Source organism: Saimiri boliviensis, chromosome 2 (genome assembly GCF_048565385.1).
Source record: "Saimiri boliviensis isolate mSaiBol1 chromosome 2, mSaiBol1.pri, whole genome shotgun sequence".
Taxonomy (NCBI): Eukaryota; Metazoa; Chordata; class Mammalia; order Primates; family Cebidae; genus Saimiri; species Saimiri boliviensis.
In genome coordinates this window covers 94,134,252-94,145,205 of record NC_133450.1, presented here as the reverse complement: position 1 = coordinate 94,145,205, position 10,954 = coordinate 94,134,252, and the positions used below count along the sequence as shown (strand labels likewise).

Genomic DNA, 10,954 nt, shown 5'->3' with positions numbered 1-10,954 from the left:
CCACAGTGCCCAGCTATTTTTTGGATTTTAGTAGAGACGGGGCTTCACCATGTTGCCCAGGCTGGTCTTCAACTCCTGACCTTGTGATCCACCAGCCTTGGCCTCCCAAAGTGCTGGGATTACAGGCGTGAGCCACTGCGCCTGGCCTCAAATCTCTTATAGAGAAAAAAGATATCTTACATAGTCAGCTTTCAAAATTTGTTCCCATCATCAACATTCTTACCCATGACTTTCTACCCTTACTACCAGCAAGCCCAAAGATTAATAAAATTCCAAAAGCAGGATGTGGCAAAACCACTTCATCTTATATAAAACCAAAATTTTTTGAAATAGACTCTCACTCTGTTGCCCAGGCTGGAGTACAGTGGCATAGTTGCTACAACCTCCACCTCCCCAGGTTTAAGCAATTCTCTGCTTCAGCTTCCTGAGTAGCTGGGATTACCGCCTGCCACCATGCCTGGCTAATTTTTGTATTTTTAGTAGAGATGGGGTTTCACCATCTTGGCCAGGTTGGTCTTGAACTCCTGACCTCGTGATCCACCCACCTTGGCCTCCCAAAGTGCTGGGATTACAAGCGTGAGCCATCATGCCTGGCCCCAAATATTATTTTATACAATACGATCTTCTGAAATCCATTAAATTGATAATTGTCACAGGTTGGGTTTCCCAGGAAGCAGAGAGATTAGAACTCAAGAAGGAGTGTACCTGCAATCAATACCTGTGGGGATGGGAAAGAATGTGATTGGGTCAAGGGAGAAGTTGAGCAGCAGTAACTGAGCCTACCCTAGGGGAGTTCCGAAGCTGGGATTATTCTTCAGAGCTGCAAGGGGGCCAGGCCTTTTTATATCCCCACTTTGGTAAGTCACTGACTACAGGACACCTGGGAAAGAGAATGTAACCTGAGGTGAAGTGGCTGTCTTCAGCTGAGGCAGCACGGTCCTCAAAAGGGATGACAGCAGAGAGCTGCCTGCTGGCAGCACTTCCTGCAGCTCAAGGAGTAAGTTGTCCATCGCTAAAGAGGGATGTGGGGAGCATATCATAGCATATTTCAAAAAATTCCTTACCCTAACATTCTCATCTTGACTGTTCTCTTATTAAAATCAAGAGTACAGCTTTAGTAAAAAGTGAGAACTTGGATTACACAAAATTACTTAAATCCTCTGAGCCTTGGTTCCTTTGTCAATAAAGTGCATACAGCTCTTATAGGGTTACTGTAACATTAAGTAAAATATTGTTTGCAAAGGGACTGTCAAATAGTAGGTCTTCAATAAATTTAAATACCCATTCTTGGCTGGGCATGATGGCTCACACCTGTAATCTCAGCACTTTGGGAGGCCGAGGTGGGTGGATCACGAGGTCAGAAGTTCAAGACCAGCCTGGCCAACATGATGAAACCCCATGTCTACTAAAAATAAACAAATTAGCAGGGCACGGTGGCAGGTGCCTGTAATCCCAGCGGAGGCAGAATTGCTTGAACCCGGGTGACAGAGGTTGCAGTGAGCCAAGATTGCACCACTGCTGCACTCCAGCATGGGCGATAGAGTGAGACTGTCTCCAAAAAAAAAAAAAAAAAGAAATTCCCATTCTACTTTGGCAGAAAAGAACTCTTATTTTTTCTGACAATACACTGCATTAAGAACTCTCACTCTATCCAAAGCAGTTTTCATTTTGTCTCTAAACATTTTCCTAATACCTAATAATTCTAGACTCCAATAGCCAAGCACATTATCTAGTAGAGGACACTGATGGTTGCCTACACAACATTCCATTCCCTGTTTCCTAAGAGCCATGGTTTTATTCAGGTTTGAGCCCAGATTCAACAGGGAATTCTGATTCATTTAAGTCAATCCCCTGCTGACTCACTGATCTGCAGATGGGGATGTGGCATTAGTTGGTCTAATCAGGCCAAAGGGAAGGACATATCTTTAACTGCCACTAGCAGCCATCTTATGACCCCAAAAAGACTCAGTTGTAAAGAAGCCAACATCAAGGATAACAGAATGAACTAGGAATAGAAAGTTAGACCTTGATGTCCTCACTGAGCTATTGATTATAAAGTACCTATTGATTATAAAGCATCACCCTGATAACTTGTGAAATAATGTATTTCCTTACTGTTAAGCTAGTTAGAGTCCATTACTTGTTTGGGTAATTCAAACAAGTCATGTAGGAAAAAGAAATATTCATAAGCTAGGGATTTCTTTTTATTTATTTATTTATTTATTTATTTATTTATTTAAAGACGGAGTTTCACCATATTGGTCAGGCTGGTCTTGAACTCCAGACCTCAGGTGATCCGCCCACCTTGGCCTCCAAAGTGCTTGGATTACAGGCGTGAGCCACCACGCCCAGCCTAAACTAGGGTTTTCTAATGGCCCAGGGCCATGAACAGCTGAAAGCTTTCTTTTTTTTTTTTTTGAGACGGAGTTTCGCTCTTGTTACCCAGGCTGGAGTGCAATGGCACGATCTTGGCTCACCACAACCTCTTCCTCCTGGGTTCAGGCAATTCTCCTGCCTCAGCCTCCTGAGTAGCTGGGATTACAGGTGCGCGCCACCATGCCCAGCTAATGTTTTGTATTTTTAGTAGAGGCGGGGTTTCACCATGTTGACCCGGATGGTCTCAAGCTCTTGACCTCGTGATCCACCCGCCTCGGCCTCCCAAAGTGCTGGGATTATAGGCGCGAGCCACCGTGCACGGCCCCAGCTGAAAGCTTTCTAAACAATTCAGTGATACATTTTATTAAAGACCATATTTACTGACATTGTCTTGTTCTGATCTGTTTTATTTTTGAAAGCAAACATTTTACTGTTGTGTTGCTTATTGCTTTGTGTAAACCGTAAATCTTGAGTTTCTCTGTAGCAGTCTTTCACATGACTGATACATGACTTTTTTTTTTTTTTGAGGCGGAGTTTCACTCTTGTTACCCAGGCTGGAGTGCAATGGCGCGATCTTGGCTCACCGCAACCTCCGCCTCCTGGGTTCAGGCAATTCTCCTGCCTCAGCCTCCTGAGTAGCTGGGATTACAGGCACACGCCACCATGCCCAGCTAATTTTTTGTATTTTTAGTAGAGACGGGGTTTCACCATGTTGACCAGGATGGTCTCGATCTCTTGACCTCGTGATCCACCCGCCTCGCCTCCCAAAGTGCTGGGATTACAGGCTTGAGCCACCGCGCCCGGCCCGACATGACTTTTTTCAAAAGAAAAAAGCATTTCCTTAATGGCTCTTGGCCATGCCAATGAAAAATGAAAACAAAAAGGATTCAATGGGCACCTCCAATGACTGAACTGTTTGAAACTGCAGCATGTTAAACTGACTTCAGAATCCAGAAAGCTCATCTAAAGAAACTCAGAATACTGTGGAAAATGTAATACTCAAAGCTGTTCAACATCAACAAATTTAGGAGTTCAAACTAAGAATAAAGTATAAAAGGATGCAAATATTTCTGTCACAGGTTAATATTCCAATTAAACTAAAGAATGTTTATAAACTGTAAGTATACTTAGCCTTAAGCTTATTCCTTTTTAAACAAGAGGCAAGCAACAGTACATTTTTTATTCTATGTTGTTAATGTACAAAATATTCCTACTTCCCTTGAGAAAGAGTATATCTAAAATACACTTTGATGAACACAGAATATCAAAGCATCATATGATACTATAGAAGTGAACATAAATATATTTTCTCCAAAATTTCAACAGTCTAAAGAATATATAAGCATTGATAATATGAAGGAAAATGTTTGGATTTATTTTTAAATTCAAAATTCTTCTGGTTGTAGAGGTGAAAAAGTAATCAGGTTACCACCAAAAGAAATGTGTCTGGCATGTTCCTGATGTCTCCTCTCCAGTTGAGCAAATGGGTTGCTGCAGTTTAGACCTGGCTGGAGAACAAATCCAGAGAAGTCAATAAAGCATCCATCAAGAGTTTCACAAATTCTTCAACATTGCTATAGTGAATTAATTAATAATATAAATAAACTGGGTGTGGTGGTGGCACACCTGTAGTCCCAGCTACTCAGGAGCTGAGGCGGGAGGATCACTCGAACCCAGGACTTCAAGACCAGCCTGAGCAACATAGCAAGATCCCATCTCAAAAACAAACAGAAAGAAACATGTAAACATTTTCCCTATGTAACAGTAAAATTATAAACAACATAATGATCATGTTACTTTCCAGCAGATCTTATTTTAAACATATATTATAGTTTTTTAAATTGGAAAGGTATATTCAGAATACATGTCTAAAAATATGAGTAATATGTATATGAACTCAGGTATTCAGGATGAATAAAAATGAGACCATATCTTAAGCCACTTACATAGATTCCATAAATCCTAAACCATTTAATAGGCCTTCTACTATAGTGTGATCCTGCTGGGATCCTTTTCTTTTTACTCTCTCAAGCTCTGCTTCAAGTTCAAATGATCCTACTGGGGCAAGCAATAATTTGGGTCTAAAATGGACATCTAAATACTAATATTTACAGAAGTGAAAAAAAAATCAGACTAAATAAGGTACTAAGATTTATCAGTGAGGTAATATATAAGACAACTGTGATGTACTTTTAATCACATTACTAATATATTAAAACAAAATATGGTAATCTCTAGATTTACTTATAACAATATATATTCTCAGACTCAGACTCAATATATATTCTCAGATTTAGAGTTCAATCTGGGAACAGGGTTAAATCAGTTTTACATAAGTTGGTCTTATGCTAAAAGCACTGATCCTCTCAGTCTCAGTTCATGATTAAAGAAGGCTAAGACCAAGAAAGAATGGGATATGGGTCACAGTAACACACTTCATTCTGCTCCTGAGACACAGGGCAGCCCAGAGCCTGACCACAAAGAAGCCAACTTTGAAAAATAATGAAAGCCAAGATATATAAGGGTCTTTAAGGAATTAGTGGCTTAAGGAAGCTAAGTATTTGCCAGGCTTCAAGTAGTTAACAAAAATTGTAGCTGTCTGATCCTATACTTGCTTTATGAATGAGTTTCTTATATTCTGAGATTAAAGATAAATAAAACCAAGGTGATTTCCTGATCTATTCTAGTACTTAGTCCCAGAAAATTCCAAGGTGAGGCTATAAACCAGAGGTGTAAACAATAAAAGAATCACTTGATGAGCCAGGCATGGTGGCTCACGCCTGTAATCCCAGCACTTTGGGAGGCCAAGGAGGGCGGATCACCTGAGGTCAGGAGTTCGAGACCAGCCTGACCAACATGGAGAAACGACATCTCTAAAAAGAAAAAAATAAAATAAAATAAAATAAATCACTTGATGAAGAAAAATGACAAATCCCTACTCCAGATTATTGAAATAAAAATGTTGTCTGGGCGTGGTGGCTCATGCCTGTAATCTCAGCACTTTGATTATCCCAGGCTTTGTAATCCCAGGCTGAGGCGGATGGATCACCTGAGGTCAGGAGTTTGAGATCAGCCTGGCCAACATGGTGAAACCCCATCTCTTCTAAAAAATACAAAAATTAGCCAGGCACGGTGGCAGGTGCCTATAATTCCAGCTACTCAGGAGGCTGAGGCAGGAGAATCACTTGAACCTGGGAGGCGGAGGTTGCCATGAGCCAAGACCACAACATTACACTTCAGCCTGGGTGATAAGAGTGAAACTCCTTCCCCCTCTTTGGCCACACACACAAAAAAAATGTCTGTGGTAGGGCTGAAACCTATGCTATAAACAGTAGGAAAGATAGCACTATTTAATTCATGCCACAGTGCCATCAAAGCTATGAATCAGACAGTCCTTCCTAATGTGGAATTTGCAGTTAATAAGGAATTAGATTTCAGAAATCATATTTTTGGAATATAATACATTCATATTATACCCTTAATAATAGATGAAATGTACACATTGTATGCCTATGGGCACCTGTACCTACATATAAGATAACATGGGAAAGATAAAAGCTTTTTACAGAAGGCTTCACAAAAGGGCTGTTTAAACTAGAATTAGAGGCAAGAGGTCACCTTAAGTAAAAGCAGGGGAGTATCCACTTAAAATAGCAGAATATAAATAACCAATGATTACTGAAGGTAGGATAGACATTATTTCCCCAGAAGGGCAGAAACTTTGCCTTATATTTTTCTTGAATCACTTAGAAATATATTCAGATACTCAAGTATCCCATCTGTCAGAGCAAGTTTGATAGAAAAACCATATAGAGAAACATATCTTCAGGTTTTAATACTGAAACATACTATCAAGTATATAAACATCAAATTTTTTCTCCATTTTGTGAAAATGAATAGTAAGCAAAACAATGGCAAGATGTTTTAAGCTTTATACACAAATAGAAAAGCAATATTCATTTTATTAGAAAAATTTAAAACATAAAGGGACTTGTCAAATTAAGTTGGAAGACTTACTGAATCAAGAAGGTGGCATTCATCAATGAGACTTTTATTATCAAGTAGTACTGAAAAACAACAACAAAAAAATTAACTTTTTAAAGAATATTCTAACATTCAAGAGTTGTTAGAAATGGACACTGCCTTGAAAAATATGAAAACTCCATATATCAAATGCTAAGACAAAATTATAGACTATTTTATGCTGTAACATTTTTAAAAATGTAGTTAAATTTCCTGGTTAAATTCTTATCCTTAACTTTAGTATAAAAGGAGTCTTTGGCCAGGCAAGGTGGCTCATACTTGTAATCCTAGCACTTTGGGAGGCTGAACGTGGGGGGATCACCTGAGGTCAGGAGTTTGAGACCAGCCTGGACAGCATGGGGAAACCTCTGACTCTACTAAAAATACAAAAATTAGTCGGGTGTGGTGGGGGGGGCGCACCTGTAATCCCAGCTACTCGGGAGGCTGAGGCACAAAAATCACCTGAACCCAAGAGGCAGAGATTGCAGTAAGCTGAGATGATGCCACTGCATGTCAGCATGGGTGACAGAGTGAGACTCTGTCTCAAAAAAGGAGTCTTCTGTAAACAAATCTCAGCTTGTAATATTAAAGGTACCCAGGAGATGCTGATGAAGAACAGGTGGAGGACATTAAATGTCTGGCCACGGTTATAACCTTTTGTTTTACCTTAGGCCCTATCTAGACCAGCTATAGAGAAATTGATGAAAATAGATGGTGAAACTGGCACACATTATAACAGAAATATAGGAGTCATTTCCTATTACAGAACCATCACAACAATATTAGGAAGAACTAGGAAAATAGGGAAGAAAAATAGGGTATTTTGAAGAAAGATTTGGGGATATGTGCTGAAAAGAAGGAGAAAAAAATGCTTGAGGGAATTTTTCTAATTCAGGGTCTTCACTAACAATGAAGAACCCAAACAGTTAGGTCTAATGTAAAATGGACCTTATAGGATAATTTATACCTTAATCCAAGTTTATTTCTTTAACAAAGCCTCATTTAAATATATTTTAAAGATCTCACCTGACTGAGAAATTTTCATTTCCTCTTGTTCTAAAATGTTATTCTGTGAAGCTATATGTTTTTCAGGGCTACTCATCAAAACATCCTGTGATGTAACTGAAGAATTCAATGCCATTCCTTTCACAACATCTGAAATTCCTTCTTTTTTGTTAGTATTAATATCATCTGCTACTCTACCAGCAACAAGAGGCAAACTCATTTTCTCACTGGGTAAACAATCCATCTTCAAGTTTGTCTTATTTACATCCTGGAAGTAAAAATGGCATTATATTTAATTATCAATGTAATTACTTGGAACAAATTTTAAAAGTCTTGTTGCCATTAGGCATAAGAAAAACAGAAGGATGACGTCCTGGACACAGGCTTAAGAACACTGTAAACCCTACTGTCCTGCTTCTTGAACGACTGGTTCAGATAATATTAAAGAAACAGTATGAATGAAGTCAAGTATCTCAGCAAGTATCATACTCTAGCTCAGAGACTGGCAAACATTTTCTGTAAAGGACCAAACAGTAAATAGGTTTGTGAGCCACAGGGTCTCTGTCATAAGTACTCAACTTTACCACTGTACTGCAAAAGCAGCCAGATAGAATACATAAACAAATGTGTGGCTGTTACAGTAAAATATGACTTGTAAAAATAGGGGTCAAAGTATACTGATTTCTGCTCTAGTTCACTGGTTTCATATTCATCCTGATATGAGTTGAAGAATACAAAATGACACTATGGTTTTAAACAACTCAAATGTCATTGAAACAAGAACCACCATTCTATACGACTGATTTAGATTTCCAATGCAAATTCTGGGGTTGTTTATGAAATTACTTTATATAATATATGAACATATGACATACTAGGCTATCTAACCACATTGGAATTGTACTTACATGGTTTTCTTCAATTAAATCTGGTAATCCAGGACACTGAGCATCTTCTACTATGCTGTTCCTAAAGAAGAAAAAACGTAGCATTACACTCATAATTAAACATATTGTTATTGTTTCACTTATGTTTTGAGTCTATCCTTTATGGCAGCAATTAGTTTAGGGAATGGATCAAACATGGAGCCTGGTGCAAGATCGGGCCTAATCCAGACAGATCGGTTGTGGAGTACAGCTACTGCAGAATATCCTTACAAACTAAATGCATTCTTCCCCAGAAAGCTCCAAGTCTGTTACCATGGTAGTCAGTCAGGCTCGGTGGGTCCACCAGCAATACTCTGAATCTCAGCCAACCCAGAGCTATATGTGAGAGAAAAGTCAAAAGGAAGGTGACTTCTGGAGACAGAAGCAACAACTCAACTATTTTCTAGCTGAAGTTAGCTATATTTATTTGTTACTTGTTAATCCCTGAGCTGGAATACAGGTACCTGCTGAAAAATTTGCCTTCAATCATACTATTTCTATAATATTATCTGAACTAATTGTTTAAAAAGCAGGACAGGAGGAGTTCTTAAGCCTGTTGCTTGATAAGTAAATGTAGCTAACTCCAGCTAGACAATCACTGAGTTAGAATACAAAGTAATCTAATCCTGAGGTTCTTAATTTGTATCTTATTACAAATATCTGTCTTGGCCAGGCCCAGTGGCTCACACCTGTAATCCTAGCACTTGGGAGGCCAAGGCGGGCAGATCAGGAAGTAAGGGAGATTGAAACCATCCTGGCTAACATGGTGAAACCCTGTCTCTACTAAAAAAAAAAAAAAAAAAAAAAAAAAATAGCTGGGTGTGGTGGCCTGCGCCTATAATCCCAAGGTACTTGGGAGGCTGAGGCAGGAGAATCACTTGAACCCAGGAGGCGGAGGCTGCAATGAGCTGAGATCCCACCATTGCACTCCAGCCTGGGTGACAGAGTGAGACTCCATCTTAAAAAAAAAGAAAGAAATTGGCCGGGCGCGGTGGCTCAAGCCTGTAATCCCAGCACTTTGGGAGGCCGAGGCGGGCGGATCACAAGGTCAAGATATCGAGACCATCCTGGTCAAAATAGTGAAACCCCATCTCTACTAAAAATTAGCTGGGCATGGTGGCGCATGCCTGTAATCCCAGCTACTCAGGAGGCTGAGGCAGGAGAATTGCCTGAACCCAGGGGGCGGAGGTTGCGGTGAGCCGAGATCGCGCCATTGCACTCCAGCCTGGGTAACAAGAGCGAAACTCCGTCACACACACACACACACACACACACACACACACACACACACACACAAAATTTAAAAAGTACTTATGACTCAAATCCAATTACGAATCTTCTCAGCAAACAATAGTAGACTATAAGATACACAAAGTAAAGTAACTAGGATGTAAGAAATGACAATAAATTAGTATTTTATAATCCATGAATTTCTAGAACACCTAAAATATTTTAGTCTCCATAAAGGCTAAATATACTTAAAATCAGCAATCTTATTTTACTTCATTTTTGAGATGAAGTCTCACTCTGTCATTCAGGATGGAGTGCAGTTGCACAATCTCAGCTCTGCAACCTCTGCCTCCTGGGTTCAAGTGATTCTCCTGCCTCAGCCTCCCGAGCAGCTGGGATTACAGGCACCCCTGCACACGACTAGCTAATTTTTTTTTTTTTTTTTTTTTTGAGATGGAGTTTCGCTCTTGTTACCCAGGCTGGAGTGCAATGGCACGATCTCGGCTCACCGCAACTTCCGCCTCCTGGGTTCAGGCAATTCTCCTGCCTCAGCCTCCCGAGTAGCTGGGATTACAGGTAGGCGCCACCATGCCCAGCTATTTTTTTGTATTTTTAGTAGAGACAGGATTTCACCATGTTGACCAGGTTGGTCTCGATCTCTTGACCTCGTGATCCACCCGCCTCGGCCTCCCAAAGTGCTGGGATTACAGGCTTGAGCCACCGCGCCCGGCCATTAATTTTTTTATTTTTTAGTAGAGATGAGGTGTTTCACCATGTTGGCCAGGCTGGTCTCAAACTCCTGACCTCAAGTGATCTGCCCTCCTCGACCTCCCAAGGTGCTGGGATTACAGCTGTGAGCATTGCGCCTAGCCAAAAATAAGAAATTTAAAACTCATTGCGGCCGGGCACGGTGGCTCAAGCCTGTAATCCCAGCACTTTGGGAGGCCGAGGCGGGTGGATCACGAGGTCGAGAGATCGAGACCATCCTGGTCAACATGGTGAAACCCCGTCTCTACTAAAAATACAAAAAATTAGCTGGGCATGGTGGCACGTGCCTGTAATCCCAGCTACTCAGGAGGCTGAGGCAGGAGAATTGCCTGAACCCAGGAGTCGGAGGTTGCGGTGAGCCGAGATGGCGCCATTGCACTCCAGCCTGGGTAACAAGAGCGAAACTCCGTCTCAAAACAAAAACAAAAACAAAAACAAAAACAAACAAACAAAAAAACCTCATTGCATGAAATATTTGAGTGTTTAAGAACAAAAACTTTCATTTGCCTTGCCTTTCTTCCTTTTTTCCCTCCCTCCTTCCTCGATTTATTTATATAACTTCATTTGCTGCAATGCCTGAATAGTCTATGCTGTCTCATCTTCAGATCGGCAATAAGCCCAACAGT

At 40.4% G+C, this 10,954-nt stretch overlaps 1 protein-coding gene across 4 annotated transcripts in view; it reads right to left on the bottom strand.

Annotated features, from left to right (window-relative positions):
* Positions 1-10,954, bottom strand: part of DLGAP5 (DLG associated protein 5) — a 69,745-nt gene that overhangs the window by 19,584 nt on the left and 39,207 nt on the right. For 2 of the 4 annotated variants that reach the window (XR_012516312.1, XM_074393917.1), the window contains exons 16-19: positions 8,313-8,373; positions 7,426-7,672; positions 6,394-6,443; positions 3,806-3,884 (exon numbers count right to left, since the gene is read on the bottom strand). Coding sequence is in view for 3 of the 4 variants with exons in the window: in XM_074393917.1 (XP_074250018.1) it covers positions 3,806-3,884; positions 6,394-6,443; positions 7,426-7,672; positions 8,313-8,373 (437 nt within the window). In the remaining variant the exon portion in view is untranslated. Of the gene's footprint in view, positions 1-3,661; positions 3,885-4,002; positions 4,093-6,393; positions 6,444-7,425; positions 7,673-8,312; positions 8,374-10,954 lie in introns of those variants that run through there. The other 2 variants (XM_074393918.1, XM_039468818.2) reach the window with 2 other exon arrangements.